This window comes from Schistocerca nitens, chromosome 2 (genome assembly GCF_023898315.1).
Source record: "Schistocerca nitens isolate TAMUIC-IGC-003100 chromosome 2, iqSchNite1.1, whole genome shotgun sequence".
In the NCBI taxonomy this organism is placed as follows: Eukaryota; Metazoa; Arthropoda; class Insecta; order Orthoptera; family Acrididae; genus Schistocerca; species Schistocerca nitens.
In genome coordinates, this window is record NC_064615.1 from 486,274,580 (window position 1) to 486,300,546 (window position 25,967).

General features: G+C 40.8%; 1 protein-coding gene across 2 annotated transcripts in view; it reads right to left on the reverse strand.

Annotated features, from left to right (window-relative positions):
- The window catches only part of LOC126234458 (leucine-rich repeat protein soc-2 homolog), a 132,101-nt gene that overhangs the window by 4,459 nt on the left and 101,675 nt on the right, over positions 1 to 25,967 (reverse strand). For both annotated transcript variants that reach the window (XM_049943153.1, XM_049943152.1), the window contains 3 exons: positions 21,019 to 21,071; positions 18,485 to 18,536; positions 17,520 to 17,593 (listed from right to left, as the gene is read on the reverse strand). In XM_049943153.1, the coding sequence (XP_049799110.1) occupies positions 17,520 to 17,593; positions 18,485 to 18,536; positions 21,019 to 21,071 (179 nt within the window). The remainder of the gene's footprint in view (positions 1 to 17,519; positions 17,594 to 18,484; positions 18,537 to 21,018; positions 21,072 to 25,967) is intronic.

Here is a 25,967-nt window from a genome sequence, read left to right on the forward strand (position 1 = left end):
GAGAGGTCTCTCTTAAAATATACCATAATTAACCTACCAAGCTTGTACAAATCAGATCTCCTGTGCCTTATCTCTCCAGTCACCTGCCATCTCCCAAAGTCCCACCATCTGGCCACAGAGGAGCATTCCCTCGTGACTCAGTACCACCTAGGACTGGAGCAACAAGCTGTCTGTCCGCATGAAGGGCCACCGAAAAGGAGCCAGACCAGACTACTGATCAAGGGCAGCTGTCGACACCTGGGTCAGAGCAGGTGATGGGGCACCCCTCCAATCCCTTAACAGCCCATGGAGGTCAATGTGCCCTACCTCACAAGAGCAGTACTAAGCACTTTCACAGGTAAAACCTAAAACCAGATCACCTGCCGTGGTGTCTTCCACTAGGAACAGATGCAATGTGTCAAAAAGTTTAAGATTTCAGCCTAAGATGGCGAAACTGAGCAGTGTCGTAGGATGTGGATCACCGACAGTGGGTTGGATCCTTACATCATAGGATGTGGCTGTCAGCCAAGTATGCTCAATGCAAAGCCAACTGAGAACGGTAGATTCTCTGCAAGAAGCACAAGAGGAAGCCTGCGACATGGTCCCCTTTACTGCTTGTAGTTAGTTTGGAGAAACCAGGGCACACCAATCCATGTTACTCATCTTCAACAACTGACAGTGTAGAGTTGACTGAATGTCCGGTTCCAGTACCTCCATCTCCAGAGTCAGCACTCTGTAACCTAACTCAGCCGACAAGTTCGTTCCCTGGGATCCCAACGTGACCCGGGGTCCAAAGATGACTGAACATACAGCTTGAAGGAGGTCAGAGTGGGGTTACTGGATAGTCAAAATCAATGGGTACAGAGGATAGTCTGATGACTGAACATACAGCTTGAAGGAGGTCAGAGTGGGGTTACTGGATAGTCAAAATCAATGGGTACAGAGGATAGTCTGATGACTGCTCAGGGAGCCACTGCCAGTTAGGTATGTCACACCAGTTCACTAACAAACGTGACTGAGGGCTCCAGTGATGAGCACCAATTCTGCAGTGAATACATTGCTTCTGGTTGGTAGGGAGCATAGTCTATTGCACCTTGCATGTGTGTAGGCAAAATTGGTTTGTCCATCAACTGAAGAGTTGTCAATGTATACAACTTCTGAACCCAGAAATGCATCAAGGATGGCAGGAGCACGTGGCAAAAAACCATTGGATCAACAGTCTTTCAGTCCAAAGGATACACTGAAACAGATTCAAGGACGGGGTACACACCATGGTGGTCTATGCAATTGCTCCCTAATAAGAGGTGACGGTGTGGGAAGTTGGAGTTGAGAGCAGAGACACTATGTGAATTGTGATCCTGACTTCAGATGGGAGGAGGTGGAGATGTTGAGATGGGTACAGACAGCAAGGTCTTCAGCACCCACCCAAAAACAGTTTGAGACAAGTGTCAGAAAATGATTCAAAACAAGAGTGTGAAACAGCACTTAAACTAAAAGAACACAAGTCAGAAACAGTGTGTGTCCCCCACACAGAAGAATGAAACAAAGTATCATGCCGATATTAAAACTTTAATAAAATGGAAGAAAGGGGAACAAGGAGTTAAAACAATATATCAGATGGATGTTGCTGGCTGACTGCAAGAATAAAAAAGCAGGAGACAGCAACTCTGCAACACGCTAAAACCTCCAGCCTAAAAGTTTAGGTCAGAGTCCACACACATCACAACTCATTACCTGTTGTTCCCGCGAAGCATATGCGACTGGATCAGAAAAGGGAGGTAATGACAGTGGCACATAAAGTGCCCTCCGACACACACTGTTGGGTGGCTTGCGGAGTATAAATGTAGATGTAGATAACTTTCTGTCTCACTTGTCTCATCATCAACTAAAATAGAGGGCTGATCCCCACCGATATTTGCCTCTGCCTTTGCATCATGGTATAAAGTGCACTCCATTAAGAAATGGAGTACAGTGTTTTGCACACCACACGCACTGCAAAACGGGGGCTCCTTTCCTTGTAGTAAGAAACCATGTGTAAGAGAGAAGTGTCTGATGTGAAGACAAGTAAGAGTCACTTCAACCTGCCTGAGCAACTGGCAGGAGGAACGCCACAGCCAGATAGTTGACTTCACCAATTGCAGCTTACTGTATGTCACTGCCAGTCATTCCTCACCTCACACCAGCATGCTTTGTAATGCAGAAATTACAGCTTGAAAGGGAACAGGACAATTTGCCACATATTGTCCTCTGCATGCCTCCTTGGCAGCCCAACCGGCCTGTTCATTTCCCCATATCCCTACACGCCTTGGCACTGAGCAGAATGACACCTGCTTCCCCTGTTGTTAGAGCAAGTATAGTTGGTCATAAATCAGCTAGGCCAACTCCTCAGCTGGATACAGATTCTGTAAGATTGTAGGGCACTGAGGGCATTGGAGCAGATGAGGAACAATTTGCCTTGAATATGGTGCATCTGGTCCAGGCCCTTCTGGATCATGTGGAGCTCCACTGAGAAAATGGTATACTCATCAGGAAGGCGAATCCTAGTGTCATGATCAGGCAACATGAGAGAGCAGCCAAGGGAGTTCCCTTGCTTGGAGCCATCATGTAAACTACTGTGAAACTGTGATGTATATCTAAAATGTTAAAAAAACAGATATTGAAATGTAAAATCTGATGTACGATCTTTCTAAAAATTGGTCAAGCCTAAAATAGGTCAGGGCCTCTGGAGGAACCAAGGTGGAAATCTGCTCTAACCATGATGTAAAACACGAGGACCAGCCACACACATCTCTAGAAGGCAATCCTGTTCATGAATCCCATGGGGCCTCATTACCTGTTGCTGGTTACAAAAAAGCCTTTCCAATAGAGGCCCAGCAACAGTATGGTGTGTGGGTGTGTATGGTGTGGACAGCGTTTTATACGCCTGGTGTACTGTAAATAGCCGTCGCCTGATGTGAAGTGACTATTCACCAGCCTCTGCACAGAGGCTTGATACGGCACTTGTTCTGAATACCCCAGTGGCCAACTGAATCCCTTCATGGTGCACCACATCCAACATCTTTAAATAAGAGGGTCTCACAGACCCATACACCTTGCACCCACAATATAGCCGAGAGATCATACAAATGCTCTGTAAAACCACAGCAGATGGGTCCTGTCTGCTCCCTGTGTACTGTGGCTACGGCATTTTAAAAGGGACCCCCCCGCCCGGTCCTTAAGATGTGGCAACCATGTAAGATTGTAGTCAAATATGAGGCCCAGAAACCTCACTGTGTCTTCAAAAGTGAGAACAGTATCCCTCTTCCTCAGCTTGGGAAAGTTCAAAATGGAACGAGAATGGTTAAAAAGAACACACACAGATTTCTCGGTTGAAAACTTGAAACCACTCACTCATCTGCGCCCATTCATCCAAACGTTGCAGAGTTAGTTGCAACTGATGTGTTGTCATTGCAAGGCCTGAAGAACAGCAAGACACAGTGAAGTCATCCACAAAGAACACTGGAGAGGACTTTTCACTACTGATGTAATACTATTAATAGCTATGGCAAAGACAGTCACACTTAAAACACTACCCTGAAGGACAATGTTCTCCTGCTCAAAGTGATAAGACAGGGTGTCACTGACTTGGTATTGACAATACCGTTGCAAGAGAAAGGACCAGATAAAAATGGGAAGACTTCCACAAAGACCTCATTCATGAAGCTGCTTGAGGATAAGATGCCTCCAGGTAGTATTGTAGGCCTTCTTGATGTCAAAAAATGTACCAAGAAGGTGATGCCTTCGTAGGAAAGCCTGTTGTATAGCTTCCTCCCGCAAGGCCAGGTTATCACAGGTGGAGCAATACCTCCTGAACTCTCACGGAAAGTGACTAAGGAGTTGCCTGGATTCTAAGATACAGACAAGGTGGCAGGTGACCATCTGCTCCAATGTCTTTCCCATGCAGCTAGTGAGGGTAACACTACAGCAGCTACTTGGGCATGTACAGGTTCTCCCAGGTTTCAAAAGATGAATTAAGATTGCCTCATGCCATGAGTCGGGAAAGTGACCCAACGCTCAAAAGGCACTAAAAAGTGTGACGAGGATATCTTTGTTTTACCTGGTGAGGTACCACAGCATACTATAATGGAGTCTTTCGTGACCAGCTGCAGACAATGCAGAATCCAGATCCCACATGGAAAATAGGCAATTGTAATCTTCATCACAGGTGGGTCGGAAGTCTAAACTGCACCTCTCAGCAACTGATCTATGGCACTGGAAATCTGGGACCTGACTGACTCTTGCAGATTGGTTTAGAGAGTGGCGTTCCCCATTACAGCAGTCATGCGGCACCTCCCTCCTCTCTCAGAAATTCTCCTGATGGTCTCCCATACAACGAAACTCTTCGTGGAACAATTAATGGTGTTCAGGAACTGTTGTCACGATCTCTTCTTGCTCTCTCGAATAACCCGGCGGCACTTTGCCCTTGCCACGCGAATGGCTGCTAGAGTCTCTGCAGTTTGCTGACATTTGAACCTATGCAGAGCCGCACAATTAGTCCTGTTAGCATAGCGGCATCCGTCACTCCACCGAAGGACAGGTTCCCTCTTCTGGTATACCGTGGACTGTGGAATGGATGCTGCAGTGGCGCAGTGGACCATTTTGGTCATATGATTCACCTATGCCTCGACATTGGCACAATGTTCAAACTGGGCCAACTGGCTATAAATTGTCCAGTCTGCTCTACCGAGCACCCATCGCGGTGACTTCCTTTTGGGTTCCACTCCATCTGGCAGGTGAATCCAGAATGGGAAGTGATCACTTCTGTGCAAGTTGTCAACCACTTCCCACTGAGCAGTGTGAGCAAAAGCTGGAGAGCAAAGTGAGAGATCAATAGCAGAGAAGAACACAGCTGCTGTGCAGAAATGCATGCTCTGTCCCATATTTAGCAAGTACGCACATGGCAACATGAGAAGCCTCTCAATTGCTCTACACCTGGGGCAGGAAGTTGCAGAGCCCCAAAGCACATTGTGTGCATTAAAATCACAACAGACGATGAAAGGTTGGGGGGGAGTTATGTAATAAGGTCAGTTAGGGCCTCTTCATCAAGCACATCATGTGTGGGCAAGTAAAGGGAACATATTGTCAACGGATGACGCACGTGCATTGATATGGCAACTGCTTGTAAAGTCATTGTAAGTTAGAGAGGTGAGCAGTGATAATCAGTACTGATGAAAACACCTACACCTCCTCTAGCTCTCTCTCTATTCAGGTTGCCCTTTTTGTCAAGTACATAGCCTCATAGCTCAGGGGTGTGCGAGTGATGGAAGTTAGTCTCCTGGAGACACAAACACAGTGGTCTCCCCTGAGATAAGAGACGGAGTTCCCCCACATGCGTCCTGAACCCCTCCAAGGTCCACCTGTAGTATGGCAGCCATTTCATTGATGTAGTATTAATTTATCCCTGTCTTTTCACCATGGAGGTGAAGCACTTGTAGAGCAAGGGGGAGTGGAGGGGCTGCCTGGATCCAAGGCATCTAACTCCATGATGTCCTCAACAGTCAGATGTGAAAGAATGACATCTGACGGTGCGCGGGACAGCTTTTGACGGAACATCATGAACCTTTCCCTGCACCTGACCCTTTGAGGATGGGGGAAAGAGGGTGTTTAGAGGCACTCTGTTTGTCGTGTGCCTTCTTGACACTCACTACAGAACTGCTGCTGCTTTTTTTCTGTGGCAACTCCTTGGATTGCTTTATCCTTACTCGCTTTGCCTAGGCATGTACACATGCAAGTACAGATGCTGGTGGTGGATGGTTGTACAGTGGACGTCATCTGTGTTGAAACATCAACCTTAGGAACAGGTTTCTGTACTACAGAAGCATAAGAAGTGGTAAAGACAGGCGATTTCATCGCCTTATATTTCTTTTTTGGCTTCTGCACAGGAGATCCACTTGGTGATTTTTAGTTTCTGAATTTTTTTGTTTCTCTGCAAAAACAGGGCAGCCTTGGCTCCAGACTTAGTGGCTCTCACAGCAGTTAACGCAGGCTGCTGGAGATGGACAGTCAGTCTCAGATCCATGGGCTGCCTTTCCACAATTCACACAAGTTGCTTCACCCCCATAACTCAGCACTGTGTGACCAAAATGGTGGAATTAGGTAAATAAGGCCTAACCTTAAGTTGGAAGAAACTTGGCCAGGATGTGGTCAGGCAGTGTTTGAGAATTGAAGGTCACAATGAAGGTGGCTGTCTTCCCAATTTCTCCATTATTCCTATGCATCCTTCGCTCTTCATCCACAATCCCCTGTAACGACCACTCCTGTTTACGTTCAACTAAATCGATGTACATAATGTCACGGCATGTGACCATGCCCTTGCTGGGGTTAAGGGAATTATGCAATGCAAGAATTACATCATATTCATCCACTTTTTCAGACTTCCTAAGTAGTTCCACCTGCTTTTTCCTGTTAGCCTTGACCAGTAGGGAAGCATTCCTCAGCCACTTTATAGACTTCAGGCTTCCAGCAAGTCCTTCCACGCCTTTAAAGGTACAGAAGGGAGACGCTTTTTCAAACATCTCCTCCTTTCTCTTTATCACCATTTAATTTACAACTCCTGAAGCTCTGTTGTTATAATTAAACTGATTTCGATTATCAGGAGGGCTAGCCTCGCTCATTCGTTTGGAGGATGGGGTGTGAGTACTCTCAGGTAGTACACTGTTCCTGCTGGGAGGAGGAGGAGGAGGAGGAGGAGGAGGAGGAGGAGGAGGAGGAAGAGGCGAAGGAGAAGACTGCAAGGATTCCATCTTGGTCCCAAGACCAGCTACAGAAATATGGGTCCACTCAGACAGAGCCCTGTGTGCCTGAGTAAGCCTTATACAACTGAGGTGCAGCAGGTTCTCAAGAGGTTGCCAAGCCTATATTCAGCAAATGTATGCTGAGCTCCTCAGGCCAGAGCCTGACTTCAGTCCTGGGAGTTTGTTGCAGGGGGAGGGGGATTGGGCGTGGATCTCCATATCAGGAAAAAGAACACGGTAGTTTGGATGCTCAGGGGAGCAGCATATATATACTGCATAGTTGAGCAGCAGTTGTTGGCATTTAACCTGTAGTTGAGGGATGCCAGCCTCCACGAGTAGGCTGTTCACAGGGCTGGCCTGAAAGGCACCTGTTGCAAGTGAGAACTCACAAAAGTTTATCAGGCCCAGCATCCACAATGCTGAAGGCAATTCTAAGACACATACCCCACATTACTACAATTAAGAAGAGTCAGGACAGAGATTTGTAAAGCTGCAAAAGTACAGAGCAGTCTGCACCCCAACTTGTGGCAGTGCAGAGTATTAAGGTATGACAAATATGTTTTCTTAAGTTTCCAAAGATGGGAAAGCCACATCAATCGGACACTGAAGACCAGTCCTAAAAAGCGATAAGACTCCATCACACTGAGCAATTGCTCACTGAGGTAGAGTTCTAGTGTGGATGGACAATACGACGGCGAAAGAAATGCGTAATGTATGTCTTTGCTGCTGAAAACTGGAAGCCATGGGTGAGAGCCCTGGACTGCACCTTTCGTATGGCTTCCTGTAGCCAGTGTTCAGCAACACCCATGATGGAGGAGCAACAGTAAATGCAAAAGTCTTCAGCATATAGGAAGGGTAACACTGCAGTCCTTACAATTGCAGCTAGCTCATTTATAACCATTAAAAAAGGGGGCACACTCAATACAGAGCCCTGCAGGATCCTATTATCTTGAATATGGGGAGTACTGTGGGAAGCACCAACTTAAACCAGGGAAGTCTGGTGGGTCAAGAAGGTCCAGGCAAAAAATGGGAGCAGGTGCTCGAGACCCCAATCTTGTAGGGTAAAGAGAATGTGATGATGCCTTGTGATGTCATAAGCCTTTTGCTAGTTGAAGAAGACAGTGATAAAGTGTTGGAGCCAGGTAAAAGCTGACCAGGTACAAGCTGCACACATATCAAGTTGACAGCAGCAGAATGAGACTCAAGGTACCAACACAGCTGCCATTTCATCATATGCTCAAATAAGTTGCAAAGAACATTAGTTAGACTAATTGGGCAAAAGGCGCCATCTGAAAGGAGCGTTTACACAGTTTCAGTACCAGGATGATCACCCTCGCTCCACATACATTTCAAAATGGCAAGGACAGGACACTGGCGATCCACCAATAGGTGCTTGAGCATTTGGCTGTGGATGCAGTCTGGCCCTGGAGCTGTGTCAGGGCAGTTATAAAACTTATTTTACATATCCCACGCTGACCAGTTGCAGCTGTAGCGGCGCATCAAAAGCTAAGTACTAATTAATTGTGTGTGTATAGTGGTTTTATTTAGGAACTTTAGTAGTCTTCAACCGGTGTTCTTGGTTTTTTCTGGTGAAATAATTTCAGAAGAACCTTTTGGGAACTGTTTTCAGTTTCGTTACTGTGTCATTAGACGTTTGATTCTCTTTCTGTATTAGTCTTTTGTTATATTCTCATTTGTTGTTGATTAATACTGTTAATAATAGTAGTTACTTCCCTTGTAGAGTAAGTCTGTGATTATTGTAGTCAGGTTTTTAACATCTTCTTATTGTAGTAGCGGAACTTAGATAAGTAGTTTTCTTGTTTCAATAAGTGTAAAATTTTACCATGAGTGAGAAGTGTGGGCTTTGCCGTAGGTTCGTGAGTAGTGGATTGCGGTGTGAGACTTGTTCAAAGTATTTTCACTGGGGTGGGGGGGGGGGGGGATGCAGTGGGGAAGCCAGTGGACATTCTGGTGAGATCCTCTCCTGGAACTGCAGGTTATGTAGCAAGAGTAAGTTGATAGAGGAGCAGGAGAGTAAGATCTGTGCCCTTCATGGGCAGTTGAAGAACGCACAGGAGGAGCTAGATAGGATGAGGAGGGAGAAGGGGGTTGGGGAATGGGAGCTGGCTGTTGGCAAGAAATCTGCTAGGAGAAGAAGATTTGAAATAGTTTTACTATTGGTGTTTGCAATAGATATGACCAACTGTCAGAGCCTAGTGGAGAGGAATCTCTAGTAGCTGATGTAGGAAGTATGCAGCAGACCTCAGCAGTTACGGTGGCTAGGACAGTTGCAAAGTCAAAGAGGAAGAAGGTTCTGCTGTTAGGTAGTTCTCATGGAAGAGGTGTAGGCCAGCAGTTGCAAGAAGTGTTGGGAGTGAGTACCAGGTCACCAGCATTGTGAAGCCTAGTGCAGGATTGGCTCAGGTGACTTTTAACATATGGGGGTTATGTAGGGATTTTACTAAAGAGGATCAGGTAGTGATTGTGGGTGGGGCTGGTAATAGTATTGATAGGAATGGAACTGTTTCAGCGTCACGATCGGCCTCATCTTAATACAGCCATCAGGCATAATAACATGAGACTTGGCGGTGCGTTGACGACAGAAAGCATGGGGCACATTTCAGTGGTGTCGGTGGAGTCTATCAGCAGGACGGGTTTCACTAGAAATGGCCTGCACCTCAACTGGTATGGCAAGGGGAGGTTGGCAAAGCTTATAGGTGACAGCATAGGTGGGGGTGGTGGGATCACTCATGGGAAAATTCCTGCAGTAGTGGGTGTTAGAGCTGCACGATTTTTAGATTGAAATCAGCTGATAGGTATTCCTGCTTAAGGGAAGTCTCTCTAACAAAGGAACCACTTTTGACAAAGCTTAGGTATCCGAGTAATGAGGGAATTAGTATATTTCATCAAAATATACAAGGTATTAGAGATAAAGTTGGTGAACTGCTTATAGATGTTGACACTGAAATTATTGGTATATCTGAACACTTCTTAAATAAGGAGATAATTCAGAGGCTTCCTCAACCAGGATACAGGTTGGCTGGCAGCTTTTCTAGGAGCTCTCTGCGGTGTGGGGGAGTAGTCATGTATGCGAAAAACAGCATCCCATTTGAGTCAATTGATGTTTTAAAGTACTGCACTGAAAAGGTGTTTGAATGTTGTGCAGGTGTGGTTAAATTTAATGGAGCTAAACTTCTAACTGTTGTTATTTATAGACCCCCACTCTCCGACTTCACAACATTTTTGCTAAAGCTAGAGGAGGTTCTTGGTTCACTTTATAGGAAATACAAAAAGTTAGATATATGTGGTGACTTCAACATTAATTGTATAAGTGATTGTGCAAGGAAAAGGATGCTGGTAGACCTCCTTAATTCATATAATCTTATGCAAAACATATTATTTCCAACAAGAGTGCAAGGGAACAGTAGAACAACCATAGACAACATTTTTGTTCATTCCTCATTACTAGCAAAAAGGTGAACGGTCTTTCAGATCATGATGCACAAATTTTAACTCTAAAATATTTTTGTGCTGCAACACATGTTAAATATAGTTATCAACTGTTTAGGAAAGCTTATCCAGTTGCTGTAGAGACCTTTGTAAACCTTATCAAGCAACAAGAGTGGCAAGATGTTTATAGCGCTGATACAGTAGATGATAAATATAATGCTTTTCTCAAGACTTTTCTCGTGCTCTTTGAAAGTTGCTTTCCGTTAGAATGTTCAAAACAGGGTACTAGCACAAACAGGTAGCCTGGGTGGCTGACTAGAGGGATAAGAATATCTTGTAGAACAAAGTGGCAGTTATATCAAAACATTAGAAACAGGCAAAATCTAAATGCAGCAGCCCATTACAAACAGTATTGTAAGGTGCTTAAAAATGTTATTAGGAAGGCAAAAAGTATGTGGTATGCAGATAGAATAGCTAAGTCTCAGGATAAAATTAAAACCATATGGTCAGTCGTAAAGGAAGTGGCTGGTCTGCAGAGACAGGTCGAAGATATAGAGTCAGTGCGTAGTGGGAATGTCCGTGTTACTGATAAGTCGCGTATATGTACAGTATGTAATAATCACTTTCTAAATATAGCAGGTGAACTAAATAGAAACCTAGTCCCAACAGGGAATCACATAGCGCTCTTAGAAAAAAGTGTTCCGAGACTGTTACCTGAAATGCTCCTCCATGATACTGACAAGAGGGAGATTGAGTTAATAATGAAATCACTAAAGACCAAGAACTCTCATGGATATGACAGCGTATCTAGCAGAATACTGAAGTATTGTTCTATGTATGTTAGCCCAGTACTTAGCCATATCTGTAACTTTTCCTTTAGGAGTGGCCGGTTTCCTGACCGATTAAAGTACTTGGTAGTGAGCCACTTTATAAAAAGGGAGACAGGGATAATGTTGACAATTTTAGACCTATTTCTATGCCACCGGTGTTTGCTAAAGTTATCGAGAAGGTTGTATATACAAGGTTACTGGAGCATTTAAATTCACATAATTTGCTGTCAAATGTACAGTTTGGTTTTAGAAATGGTTTAACAACTGAAAATGCTATATCCTCTTTTCTCTGTGAGGTTTTGGACGGATTAAATAAAAGGTTGCGAACGCTAAGTGTTTTCTTTGATTTAACGAAGGCTTTTGACTGTGTTGACCACAAAATATTACTGCAGAAGTTGGACCATTATAGAGTAAGGGGAGTAGCTTACAATTGGTTTGCCTCTTACTTTAAGAACAGAAAGCAGACGGTAATTCTCCGCAATATTGAGAGTGGTAGTGATGTTCAGTCCCAATGGGGCACTGTTAAGTGGGGCGTTCCCCAAGGGTCGGTGCTGGGGCCACTGGTGTTTCTTATTTATGTAAATGATATGCCTTCTAGTATTACAGGTGATTCAAAAATATTTCTGTTTGTTGATGACACCAGCTTGGTAGTGAAGGATCTTGTGTGTAATACTGAAACAGTATCAAATAACGTAGTTCATAAAATAAGTTCGTGGCTTGCGGAACATAATTTGATGCTAAATCACAGTAAGACTCAGTTTTTACAGTTTCTAACTCACAATTCAACAAGAACCGATATTTTGATCAGACAGAATGGGCATATTATAAGTGAGACGGAACAGTTCAAGTTCCTAGGGTTCGGATAGATAGTAAGCTGATGTGGAAAGCCCACGTCCAGGATCTTGTTCAGAAACTAAATGCTGCTTTATTTACCATTAGAACAGTATCTGAAATAAGTGACAGTTCAACACGAAAAGTAGTCTACTTCGCATATTTTCATACACTTATGTTGTATGGTATTATTTTTTGGGGTAATTCTTCTGATTCAAAAAGGGTATTTTTGGCTCAAAAACGGGCTGTTCGAGCTGTATGTGGTGTAAGTTCGAGAACCTCTTGTCGACCCCTATTCAATAGTCTGGGAATTCTGACATTGCCCTCACAGTATATATTTTCTTTAATGTCGTTTGTTGTTAGCAATATTAGCCTATTCCCAAGAGTTAGCAGCTTTCACTCAGTTAATACTAGGCAGAAATCAAATCTGCATGTGGAATGCACTTCCTTGACTCTTGTGCAGAAAGGAGTGCAGTATTTTGCTGCATCCATTTTCAATAAGCTACCACAAGAACTGTGTTACATTGTTGATTTTCTTTATTTAAACTTAAGGCTTATCGCCTGAATATGTTTTTTATATTTCATTTTATCTGTTTCTACTATCGTGTTATAATTCCATGTATTGACTCGTTCCATGACCACGGAGACTTCTCCTTAATTTGGTCCCACAGAACAATAAATAAAAAAAATAAAACAAACGGATATAGTGAACAGTACTTTAGTACTCGTAAAGCTGGCATGTTATTAACAAACTCGCACAACGAATTGAACCCAGACGGCATCGGTTACCTACTGGTGATTAACAATAATTATAAATTTACTTCAAGTGAAAAGTGTGAATAGTACAGCTGTGAATACTACTTTTCACATACTTTCTTTACAGACAAAGTTCTCTCTTAGATTTGAGGGATAGTATTTATTTAATTTGTACATTTATTTATTTAATTTGTACATTTGAAAATGAGTCTCTTTCTGTGCTTGTAGTGAATGTCAAATTATTTTCCACACGCTGCATGAAATTAACTGTGTCACCTAAGAGCTTTTGGAAATGTTACTTTTGTGTTTTAGAGAGAGGGAGAGAGGGGAGAGGGGGGGGGGGGGAGAGAGAGAGAGAGAGAGAGAGAGAGAGAGAGAGAGAGAGAGAGAGAGAGGAAGCAAGACAGACTGAGGTATTTGAATTATGCAGTGCAGCGAGGTGAGGTGAAGTGAAGTGAAACATCACGATGACTGGTCATGCTCAGTTATTTGCATATCCGGAGTCAAGATAGCAGACATGGAGTGAGTATGTGATTAAGCAGTCATGCGGGGCCAGGCAAGAGTGGCTCTGTCCCTCCTTCAGCAGGCGAGCCCTAACTGGTCTAACAGAGCTGTGCAATGCTCTAATCTGTATCATCAAACTGAATAAGGGTGTCAGCCACATACACTATGCGATCAAAAGTATCTGGACACCCCAAAACATACATTTTTCATATTAGGTGCATTGTGCTGCCACCTACTGCCAGGTACTCCATACTCCATATCAGTGACCTCAGTTGTCATTAGACATCATGAGAGAGCAGAATGGGGCACTCTGCGGAACTCACGGACTTCAAATGAGGTCAGGTGTTGGGTGTCACTTGTGTCATACATCTGTATGTCATTTTTCCACACTCCTAAGAATAAAAACTTAGACTGAAGTGGTACAGTCAGGTTATTCATACCATTAATAAGTTCATAATTATTCTTTATGGAATATGATTTTTCAAATGCGTACTTTTTAACACATGCATCATTTAGATCTCTCATTAATTTGTAGGCTGGGCTATTAACTGAATTCACAAGAGGCCTGACTGGTGTGGTGGTGTAACGAGTTTTTGGCTGTGCTCTCACTCTAGGGGCTGTGGGATTCACTACAATAAGGGATCGTACTTCATTTTTACTGAAGAGGAACTTATTGTGGTTGAGCCATTTTCTTATTTTAGACTGGAACTTTGATGTCGTGTCAACCTGTACTTCAACTATATGGTTGTTTGCAAAGTCAAGTGTTTCATTATATAATCATCAATAAACCTAATAGCCTTGTGGAACCTTTACGAGATATTACTGCCAGGGCATTATGGTTCTGCAGTTTTTTATTGCTAGATTTAAATATATTTATTTTGATATTATTTGTTTTTGTTGCCTTTGTGTAAGGAGCATTCAAATGAAGCCTGGTCACAAGTGTAAAGTAAGGGTAACAATTTTACTAACTCAAAAATGTAGTTATACACAGTACAAATACTCAAAAATAGTCACCAAAACTGTTGGCATGTTTATCCCATTGTGACACTAGCCGGTTGATTCCATGCTTGAAAAAGCTAGTAGGCTGCTCTTGGATCCAGGCCTGGACCCAGTCACACACACTTTGTCATCCATTGCAAATTGAGATCAACAAATAGCGTGTTTTAGAGGTACAACCACATGAAAGTCACATGGTGAAAGGTCGGGACTGTACGGTGGATGTTCCAGTGTTTCCCACTGAAACTGCTGCAGTGTCGTCTTCACCGTATTGGCTGTGTGTGGGTGGGCATTATCATGAAGGAGGATAATGCCATTGGACAACATGCCTCGGCGTTTCGACTTGATGGCTTATCTAAGGTTCTGTAAAGTGGCTTAGTAATGCTGGGAATTGACTGTGGTTCCTTTATCCAGAAACTCGACAAGCAGTGGGCCCTTGTGGTTAAAAAAGAAGGACATCATGACCTTATCAGAACTGGTGTGCATGGCCTTTGATTTCTTTGGAGATGGTGAAGTCGCATGTTTCCACTGCTCGCTCTGATGCTTGCTTTCTGGTTCAAAATGGTGACACCACATTTTGTCACCTGTGACAATACATAACAGAAAGTCGTATTCCTCCTCATAATAATGTTGCAGCTGGCTAAAAGACAGCGCCATTTGAGTACTGCGCTGTTCGGCAGCCAGCAGGTGGGAAACACACTGCACACAGATTTCTCAAAAGTTCAAGTGTTGACGAATTATGGTGTGGGCAGTGCCAATGCTAATACCCAGTAACTGATGGATCTCATCCACGGTGATTCTGCGGTTGTCCAAGACTAAAGCATTCACTTCCGCAACCATTTCCAGTGTGATGACACAAAGAGCCTGTCCAGCATGAGGATTGTCTTTGTGACTCGCATCCCTCAAGGAATCGTTTGCACCATTCCACAACACTTGAATGACTCAGACTATAATCATCGCACACAGCCTTCATCTGTCGATACATTTCACAGCCTCCAACTTCCTCCACCTCCAAAAATCGAATCACTCCTCGATGTTCCTGCTTACTCACCTGCGTGTTCGGTAGTGGACGATAGCTTGTGTGACCACCTTCTCTTCGCCGTGAAACCACACTGGCGCTATGCAACATCAAATGGCTTGCACGTGTCAGTCTCTGTACCAATACATGGTGCCATCATACCCACAGTTACGTGGTGCCACCTTATGTGTAAGGCAAAGATAGACGCACTGACCAGGTTTCATTTGAATGAACCTCATAGCTGTGTGTTTTTGTGTAGTTTTATTAGCCTTGTGGCCCAATACTCTTTGTTCAGTTTTGTTGTTTTCCAAAATCAGCGGCTACCTTTAGTGTATCAACTGCGAAAAATGAAGCTTCAGGATGCCAAATTTGTAAATGAACAACAATCATATAGAAAGTGTATCACACGAATTTTGCAACATTATAACTGATGTTAAACTATCTGCACCCACAAAGGCTGTGGTATCAATCACAATAAACAACGAGACATGGCTGCACACCACCAGTTTACATCACTGGACATCAATTCCTGGCCAACCCCCCCCCCCCCCCCCCCCTGCCACCCACCTATCCCTTACACAAAATACCCTGACAGCCACTCCAGCAGGGAACACTAAACAGTTTTATGTTAATCTGGTTTAAGAGAATTTATTTTTAAGCAACAATGTTCTGTATGCATAAATGCCTGAAGATGGACAGAACTGGCTCAAAACACTCTGCTTAATGTTAATTTAAACATAAAACAAATAAAAGTGACTGGTAGCAGAAAAAACATATACAGGGTGCGGCAGAACCAACTAAGCAGTTTTAAGGAGCAATAAAAAGTAAATCTGGACGTATAGAGAAAAAAATGTTTTTATTTTCTAAATTAGTACAATATACCATTTTACATCCATTTAGTTTCGAAAATAATGTCCTCAAGATGGCGGCCGTTAGCATCAATACATTGTTGTGGACAATCCCCGAAGTTTCGAGCACCTCTTGCAGGGTATGGCATTCTCTTCGTCAATAATCCGCTCTTTTAACTCTGGAAGGGTGTGAGGGCAGCTTTTGAAAACCTTTTCCTTCAGATATCCCCAACAGAAGTAGTCACTAATGCTCAAATCGGGTGACCATGCAGGCCACCCGATATCACCCCTCGAAGAGACAAGGTGTGAAACATTTCTCTCAAAACATCTAGCGAAATTCGAGATGTGTGAGCAGTAGCTCCACCCTGTTGGAACCACAAGTCTCCCAGTCCATGTTCTTCAACAATCTCATCCATTCTGGGTTGCAGAAAATTTTGTAACATTGAAACATAACACGTGGAATTCACTGCCACAGTCACTCCTTCCTTCTCAAAAAAGTAAGGGCCTACCACACCAAATAGTGATATGGCACACCACACTTGTCACTTTGGGAGAACGTTGCGGTCTTTCATGAATAATTCAGGGGTTATTTTCAGCCCAGTAGTGAAAGTTTTGCTTATTCACGCACTCACTAAAGTGAAAACGTGCTTTGTCATTACTGAAGAAAGCTGCATTCACAGGGATGTGAGCAAGCATTTGCTCACACAGATTTTGACGGTTGGCGTAGTCTGCTGGGTGTAATTCTTGAGCAATGATTATTTTGAAAGGATGGAACTTCAAATTGCATTCCTTAATCCTTCCAAAACTGTGGTTTGAAATCCCAATGCAACAGCATGTAGTCAAGCAGAATTGTTGTGGCGATCGTTAACTGCTGTTCTCAACCGCTGCACATTTTCTGGCATTCTGACACATCTGCATTGGCCATGTGTTATTTATTCTTAGTGTGCTACCACCTCCCACTGCTGCACCCAGGACCGAATTGTGTTTGCATTAGGAATGGCATTGTTGCGTGGAATGTTGAACTGTTGCCAAAAAGCTCGTTTTGTAGTGATCACAGATCTGTTGTTTTCATAATAAACGCGAACGGCAAAACCACGATGTGCACCGATCCAGACTATTGGCTACTGAAATGGGGTCAACGACTGAACAAAGGCAGACCACGTGCAACTGCCTACCCCCACCACAGCCCCAGCAGTAATCGATAGAAACTAGTTAGTCGGTTCTGCCGCACCCTGTAATTACTCTGTACAGTCATAGCTCCCAAACATAGTCAGTACAGCCAAAATTCACAATGTCTCTGTTGTGTGTAATCTTTCTTCTTTCCACAAGCACCTTTTCCCACTGTCAAATTTATACATGCAACAGTGACCATTCTAGCATTAAAAAAATATTTGTGGTGCCAGTGCAAAACAACAGCAAAATGGTGAAAAACAAGCAACAGAAATGTATTTTGGGTATTCTAATATGTTTGGACTGAGATAATGGGAAGTATGTGAACCACACAGACTCGCCTTCAGGCTTGAAATGAACTTACCATGTGGATCAAAATAACCATCAGGATCATCAATTGAATCCCACTCCTCTTCCTCCTCATATTTTAAACAGTCACTGCAAAAATTTAGTATTTTAAAAAATTGGTACATGTTTCATGACAGCATAAAATATAACTTAGATATACTTCTACAATACTTTCAAATACATATATGTAAAAACTTTGAAAAAAATTAGTTAAATATAATTAAGAGCAAGCACTCTGCCCTCAAATAACTACAGACACTAGATGAACAGAGAGGAAGTATGCATGGAAGGGGCAAGAGAACAGTGATAGCAATATAAAACAGTAACACACATTTAAACACAAAACAAAGGGACTTACTATTAAAAGTTGAGGCACGAGACTAAGTCATACAAACAAAATGTAAAAGAAACACAGTGAACAATAAAACTGGAAGCGTAAAGAAAGATAATGTAACTCAACAGTGAAGACTCTAAATTCACAATTGTTATTGATATGCAGTTAACTGGTTGAACACAGTATTTAAAAGTAAAGCCAAATGAATATATATGTGTATATTAATGACTACTCACATCAACCAGAACACTGCAGTGAAGAACACTAACACGAGTTTGATAGCTGGGCTACAATAATGTTCTTCGTGTCAATTCATATTCTGTATAAAAACTATAAAATGATCAATATATGTCGGATGTATAAGGAATCTTGTACCTTTTAAAATACTTCACTGTACAATTTGCACAGACAACTGAAAATAGATAGTACTCCTACACACACATGAGGGTGCAAAAAATGTAATACCAGTACACTCAATTTGAGTAGAGCCTCTTAAATAGAACTTCCCTATACCAAACTTAAATGTCACTATACCCAATTTAAAACAGGAAAGAAAGTATGGGGGTTTGGGGCATATTACAACACATATATTGCAGCTAGAAAATTATCCCCTCCCCATCATAAACAATATATTTAGATATTCCTACCTGTTTAAATCTGCACATGGAAAACTAGGGCCATTAGTTGGTGTATCTTTTGCTGAAAGAGAAAGAAAATATTTAACATTTAAAAGAACAACTCCACTTACAATGGGAAAAGACAAATATATGTTATCTATGTAAGTGAAAGGAATGAGCTTATCTGCACCACACAAGCGGAAGGACAATTTGCTTAAGAGAAATTATTCTGCTACATTTTTATCGAGTAAATGATGTTTTATTTCATGTCTTTATTCAAACTTCAGTAACATATCCTCTTTTCTTGTACAGTTTTGACAAGTCTATACAAACAATGACTTCTTTATATCCAGAAACCAATAATTTGAATGGGCAACATTGTGTGTCAGTTTAGCAGCATTTGAATAGTGATTTGATTTGGAGCAGTACTGCATGTGACACAAAACCAGTCTTCCATATCAATTCTTTTGTCAAATAAGCCAAGCTGTGAAAAGAAGAAGAGGATGCTATTGCAAATTATTTAAACAGTACAGAAACACTGATAACATGAAATATCTGTTCCACACTTTGTACTTTTGTGAAGTAGCACTTGGCATTTTCTGTTTCTGACATTTACATGAACTACTAAGACACACAAAATTTACACATGCACGATAATGTCAATAAACAAGACAGAGAATGCAATAGCATCAGATTTCAGTATCTTCGTTAATTTACTGGAACATAAAGAACTTGTCTGCTTATAGTTACCACAACAGAGGATTTTTGTTACACTAACCAGATATATCTGCCATGGCATATCACATCAATCACATTGCTAAAGTGCATGGAGATGAAGCCACAGTTGTTTTAAAACCAATAACAAATAAATAAAAGGCAACGAACACAGGTAAGTGGTGAAAAAATAGTAAGAGAATAACCTTTATTCTTCATAACAGAATATTTAACAGATTATGTTGTCTGTCTCCAGCACTATGCAAGCAGTAGGTGTACTTGAACCCGTCATTTCAATACCTCATAAAGTCACTGGTAAGGAAATAAATGAAACACTTATTTTCATTGGGAAGATTCTGGGAAAGTGTGGTGCAATTGTTAAGAAAACAGTTCATATGAATCTAGTGTGATCAATCTCTGAGTATGGCTCCAATACTGGAGACCTTGTCAAGTAGGCCTAATATATATCAATGAAATTCCAAGGTGCACTGCTCGTGATTCAATATAGCCACAAAAAAGTATGAAAGAGTTGCTCCGGGAAAATTAGTGGGAACTGACGGGAGAAAGGTGCTGATTTTTCATGAAACTGTTGAGTAAATTAAGACAACTGGTGTTTGAGATAGACTGTGTAATAATCATGCTGCTTTAATCGCATAAGCACCATGACAATGACACAGAAGAATTAGAACGTACACAGAAGGAAATGCAATATTTCTCCCTTGATACACAAATGAAATACGAAAGGGAACGGCCAATATTGGTGGGCAATACTTTCCATTATGCAGTTTACAATGATTTATGAATCCCTTTTAACCAAATGTGATTATTTATTAATTATTAAAATGTACTTCTAGACTGTTTTCACTCCACAATCTTCTACTTACCAAATAAGAATTAAATTGTAGAAAAAATACTTTCCTTGTGAAGAGAGATTTCAATACACTATATTCTTAAAAGGAAAGGGGCAAAAAATAGTTGTGATGATAAAGTAGTGAAGAGTTTCCATTCCCAAGTGTTACAGTGGCACATTCTTGGATTTACATCACTTTGTAATCTCCCCCCCCCCCCCCCCCCCTTCACATGAAATATTAGAGTAGGTTTGAAACAGTATCTATCATGCAGGATACAAATTGTAAGATAATGAATTTTGATAAACCACTCACGGCTAAAAAACTCATGGAAATGTTCAGTCTGACATAAGATATTCACTTCAAGGCTAATTTACGGAATGCAAATGTTTCAAATTACTTTTTTTAAAAACTTAACATTGCTCATAATCAAAGTACAAAGATGAAACATAGTGTATTACGTAATTATTGAAGGCTATTTTTAAAGAATCAAGATAGTTGCCAAGATCACAAAAGCACAATGAATACGTCGTTAGGTACCGGGATCTTTTATTTTTGAGTTTCAAATTAACCCAATCTCATGGCATATAGCGCAGAAGCCATTCCAATGTTATTGACAAAGACTGTAGTGGTAGTGGTAGTGGCAGTGGCAGCAGTAGAGGAGGAGACTTCGGTATGGCAAAGTTAAAAGATGAGGCAACCATCCTTTCTGGGGATTAAATGTGGAGGGAACCAATGCCTTGTGGTGGAATGACAATTCCAAAGCTCAGCAGACAAATCTTCGGAAGTGATAGGCCTAGCGAGTCAGCTTGTGAACAAAAGAAATTGCTTTCAAATCTAGACGAGGCTTCAGATAGAAAAATGATGGTGTCGATAAAAATTTAAATTTGTTGACTTATGCAAAAATAGAAATTCGTTAAATCAATATTAATCAATTATGGAAGAAACAATCCTGACTAATATTGCCAAACAGCAAGAAAATAATTTGGGTATTACACTTACCTGAAAAGCTGTTTTTGTCAGTTGATTCACAAGCATCATCTAGCTCAATACTCCTGAAAATAGAATTTATTAAAATATTAATATATGTACAAACATAAAAATTGAAAGAATGCTGGTACAAAAGTAGTGAAAATACAAAACCAGAAACAGGAAGTAGATTTTTTTATTTTTTATTTTTCTGGATTTGATTTCACACTGATATCACAGTCATCACACAAGAACCACTAACTAAGTAACCTTGAGTACAGAGGAAGGTGTAATTCCTAGGAAAGAAGGGTTAAACATCCAATCAATGATGAGGCAATTTGAGACAGAGTACTAGCTCAGATTGAACATGGCTGGGGATTATTACCATATTGTTTTTTATCTTGAATGATTTAGGGAGAACATTGGATCCACAGACAGAGAATTGAACCTGAAGATGAGGACATGTTACACTCCTGCAGATCATCACGAGATGCCAAGTTCTGACTTGTGTAAACTGTCCTATTCAAAGTTATTAAATTTGTATGCAGAGCAAGTAGTAAATTAATCTACAGAGAGATTTGAAAAAATATTCAAGTTCAGGAAGATAAGATTAACACTAAGGCTTATTGATGATATAATTTTGTTTAAAGCTTCTGCCATCCATGTTTCACTACTGTACAAGAGTGACACCAAACGAATACCTTCAGAAGAGACTTACTAACACTTTAAATTTATATTGAATGTTTGTAAATTTCTCTTTTTCAGAAGTACTTTTCTTGCTTTAACCAGTCTGTACTTCATATTTTCTCTATCACAGCCATCATCAGTTTCTCTGCTGCCCAAACAGCAAAACTAATCTTTTACTTTTAGTGTCATTTCCTATCTAATTCCCTCACCATTTAATTAGGCAACACTAAATTAACATTGCTTTACTTTTGTTTATGTTGATCTTCTAACCTCTTTTCCAGACAATAACCACTGCTTTCAGCTGCTATTCCATGCCCTTTTCCTCTGACAGAATTACAGTGTCATCAGCAAACCTCACAGTCTTAATATCTTGTCATTTAATCTTAGCTCCCTTTCCAAATTTCTCCTCAGTTTACTTTATTAATTGAAGAGCACAAACACTGACCACTACTGCTTTCCTTTCATGTACTTTGACCCCTATAACTACAATGTCAGTTATATGTAAGTTGTAGACAATTTTTCATGCCCTTTATTTCATGCCCATTGCCTTCAGAATATCTAAGAGTATTTCAGTTGACATGGTCAAAAACTTTCTGTACAAATGTTGTAGACACAGGTTTGCCTTTTCCCAGACTACCTTCTAAGATAAAAAAGGTCAAAATGTCAGTGCTGCTTCATGTGTTCCTTAATTTCAACAAAACTCAAACTCCCTGATGTTGGCTTCTACAAGTTTTTCGATTATTTTGAACACAATTTTCATCACTACTTTGAAATTATGACTAATTAAACTGATAATTTGGCAAATTCACAGGTCATAATGTGTGTTCTTTGAAATTAGGACTTGAGCTCTGAGGATATTCTGACAGTCTCATACATTTTGTACAGCAGGTAGAATGGTTGTATCTTTACTGTTTCTACCAAGGTTTCCAATAATTCTGAGAGAATGTTAGCTACTTCAGGGGCCTGGTTTTGAGTTAGGTCTTTTAGTGCTCTCTCAATTTTCTCACTCTGTATCATACCTCCTATCCCACCTTCCTCTACTTCAGATCTCTTTACAGTAGTGTCTTCAAGTCAATTTCTCTTACCTATCCCTGAAACATATTTATCCACCTTTCAGCATCCCCTTCTTTGCTCAGTATTTGCTTGTCATTTGAGCTCTTGATGTTTATACAGCTACTTCTCTAAAGTCTCTCTAATTTTCCTACAGGTATATATCTTTACACATCTACTTCTAAAGCACTGAATTGTACTCAAATCATTCCTGCTTAGATATTCTTCCATTTCCATCAATCTTGTTTTCTCTTGCACCTGCTTCATTTGTTGGATTTTTATATTTTCTCCTTTATCAATTAAATCCAATATCTGCTGTGTCGTAAAGAATTTCTATTGGGCAGAGTGTTATGCCTATTTGAACCTCTGCAGCTTTCACTATTTCATCTCTCAAAAACTACCCTTTGGTCTTCAATTGTATTTCTTTCCTCTGTTTCACATGATAGTTGCCTTATGTCCCTTTGAAACTCTCAACTCCTAATTTTTTAATTTATCCAGATCCCACCTCCCTGGTTTCCTACCCTACTCTAATTTATTGAGATTCAATATGTTGTTCATTGCCTTTCTGCCCCTGTAAATGGTTTGCAGTTTCATATTTCGTTTCAAAATCTTTGTCTTAACATTATACACACTATCAAACACCTCAACTCCAGGTCTCTTTAGTGTATACAATATTTTTTCATGATTCTTAAACCTACTATTAGCTATGTTATGCTCTGTGCAAAATTTGACCAGGTGGCTCCCCCTTTCACTCCTTTCCCCCCCACACCACATTCTCTCATTGTTTTTCGTTCTTTTTCTTTTCCCATCATTGAATTTCTGTAGGCGGACAACTGAACTTTCATCTTCCTATAACTATGTGAATAATTTCTTTTATCCCATCATACATTCTTTCCATCTCTTTATCATCTGTGGAACTATTGCATATATACTTGTACTATTGTGGTGGGTGTTGGCTCTGTGTCCACATTGTATATGATAATGTGTTCACCATATTGATCATAGCAGTTTACCATCATCTCTATTTTCTTATTCATTATTAAACCTGCCTGTTCCTGCAATATCACTATTTGATTTAGTATTTTGAACCATGTACTCATCTGAAGACTGCACTCCACAACTCCCATTATACATAAGTTCAATCAATCCATTTCCGTTTTTAAATTCTCTAACCTACCTACCTCTAAGGGACGTAACATCTAACATCTCACATTCCAATCTGTAGAATGCTAGCTTTGTTTTTCCTGGTGATGACATCATCCTGAATGGTCCCCACATAAAGATCCAAATGAGGGACTATTAGCTCAAGAACATTTTACCTAGGATGATACTGTCACTGTTAAGCCTTACAGAAGAGCTGCATGCCTTCAGGAAACATAAAGGATATAGTTTCTCCTTGTTTTCAGCCATCTGAAGAACTAAAGTAATGTTGGCTAATGTTACAAAGCCAGACTAGTCAATTATTCAGATTGTTGTCCCTCAAACTACTGAAACTGCTTCTGTACCTCTTCAGAAAACATAGGTTACTCTGGTTTCTCCATAAACACATCTATTATGGTTGCTTCTACAGAACGTTTATCTGTATTGTTGATACATGGTAACCACTGCACATCATCACGGTCCACAGTTTGTGGAGGAGTAAAAGACGAATATAAAATTAGTGTGGCAATAACGAGCTTGCCTGAGAAAGAGCAACATATTAACAAATATAAATGTTTTAGGAAGTCTTCTCTAAATTATTTGTTTAGACTGTTGTTATTTCTTTGAAAATTATTGCACTACAGATCTTTCAATGGTGATCAATAACTGTGCAACTGAAAATAAAGTTGAATCATAGGGGGAAAAAAAACTGCTGGACAGAGCAAATACCTGTATTCTGTATTGAATCAAAGGAAAAAAATCATTAGCAAACATTTTAAACTGATATAAAGGCAGAATGCCTTGCCTGTCTTCAAGGAACAAAGTTCCCGTACTATTAATACATTTAAAAGCAGTGTGAACTATTGCTAGATTTTGGAACTGTTAGTTTCTTCCTCAGTGAAGAAAGAGGGATAGGTTGGGTAGGGGAGAGGAACGTCATTCAGAGCCCCCCCCCCCCCCCCCCACACACACACACAGAGAGAGATCAATCTAATTCAATTCAATGCTGATTACATGAAAGAACTGGAGCCCTGTCCAGCAATAACTCTCCAAGCAATGGTAGGTCTAGTGTTGCATGAAGAAAGCAGTAGCTATTCATTTTTTTTTGTCCAGAAGGCAAAAGGACAGATTCATGGAATTAAAAGTCAACATAACTTTTATCAGTTTGGTGAAGAATTGCTAAGTGCATTCCGCTTGTGTATTACCCCTTTTTAGAGGCATAAAAACATTTTAGAGAATCAACATGGGTTACGCAAATGATCAACTCATTCTGTTCATTCGTTAGCCAATACTATAGAGCATTACTCATGCTGATACTATGTGCCTTGAATTCAAGAAAGCAACCTAGTAACAAACTACAGGCTTATGACAGATATGACCAGGTATGTGATTGGGCTGAAGACACGTTACCAAAAAGAAGTTTGGTTAGACATATGAAAAAGTAGCATTGAATGAACTGCAAAAATAAGGGTAATTATTTGTTTACAAACACACACACACACACACACACACACACACTTCACAATCCAATGTGTGGTGCATGGCAGAGGATACCTCATACCACTACTAGTAATATCCTTTCCTGTTCCATTTGCAAATAAAGTGAAGGAAAAACAACTCTCTATAGACTTCCGTATGAGCCCTAATTTCTCTTATCGTAACTTTGTGGTTCTTACACAACATGTACGTTGCTGGCTGCAGAATTGTTCAGCTGCCAGCTTCAAATGCTGGTTTTATAATTTTCTCAATAGTGTTCCTCAAAAAGAACACAGCCTTCCCTTCAGGGATTTAACTTCATGAAACGTCTCTATAATACTTGTGCATTAATCAAACCTACCTGTAACAAATCTAGCAAACTAGTTCCAAATTGCTTCGATATCTTCCTTTAATCTGAGCTGATGGGGATCCTAAACACTCGAACAATACTCAAGATAATGTGTCGCACTAGTGTTCTACATACACTCCTTTACAGGTACCCCACTCTTTCCTAAAATTCTGCAAATAAACCAAGTCAACTATTTGCTTTCACTAACACAGTCCTTACATGCTCATTCCATTTCATATTGTTTTGCAACATTACGTCTAGATATTTAACCAACCAACGT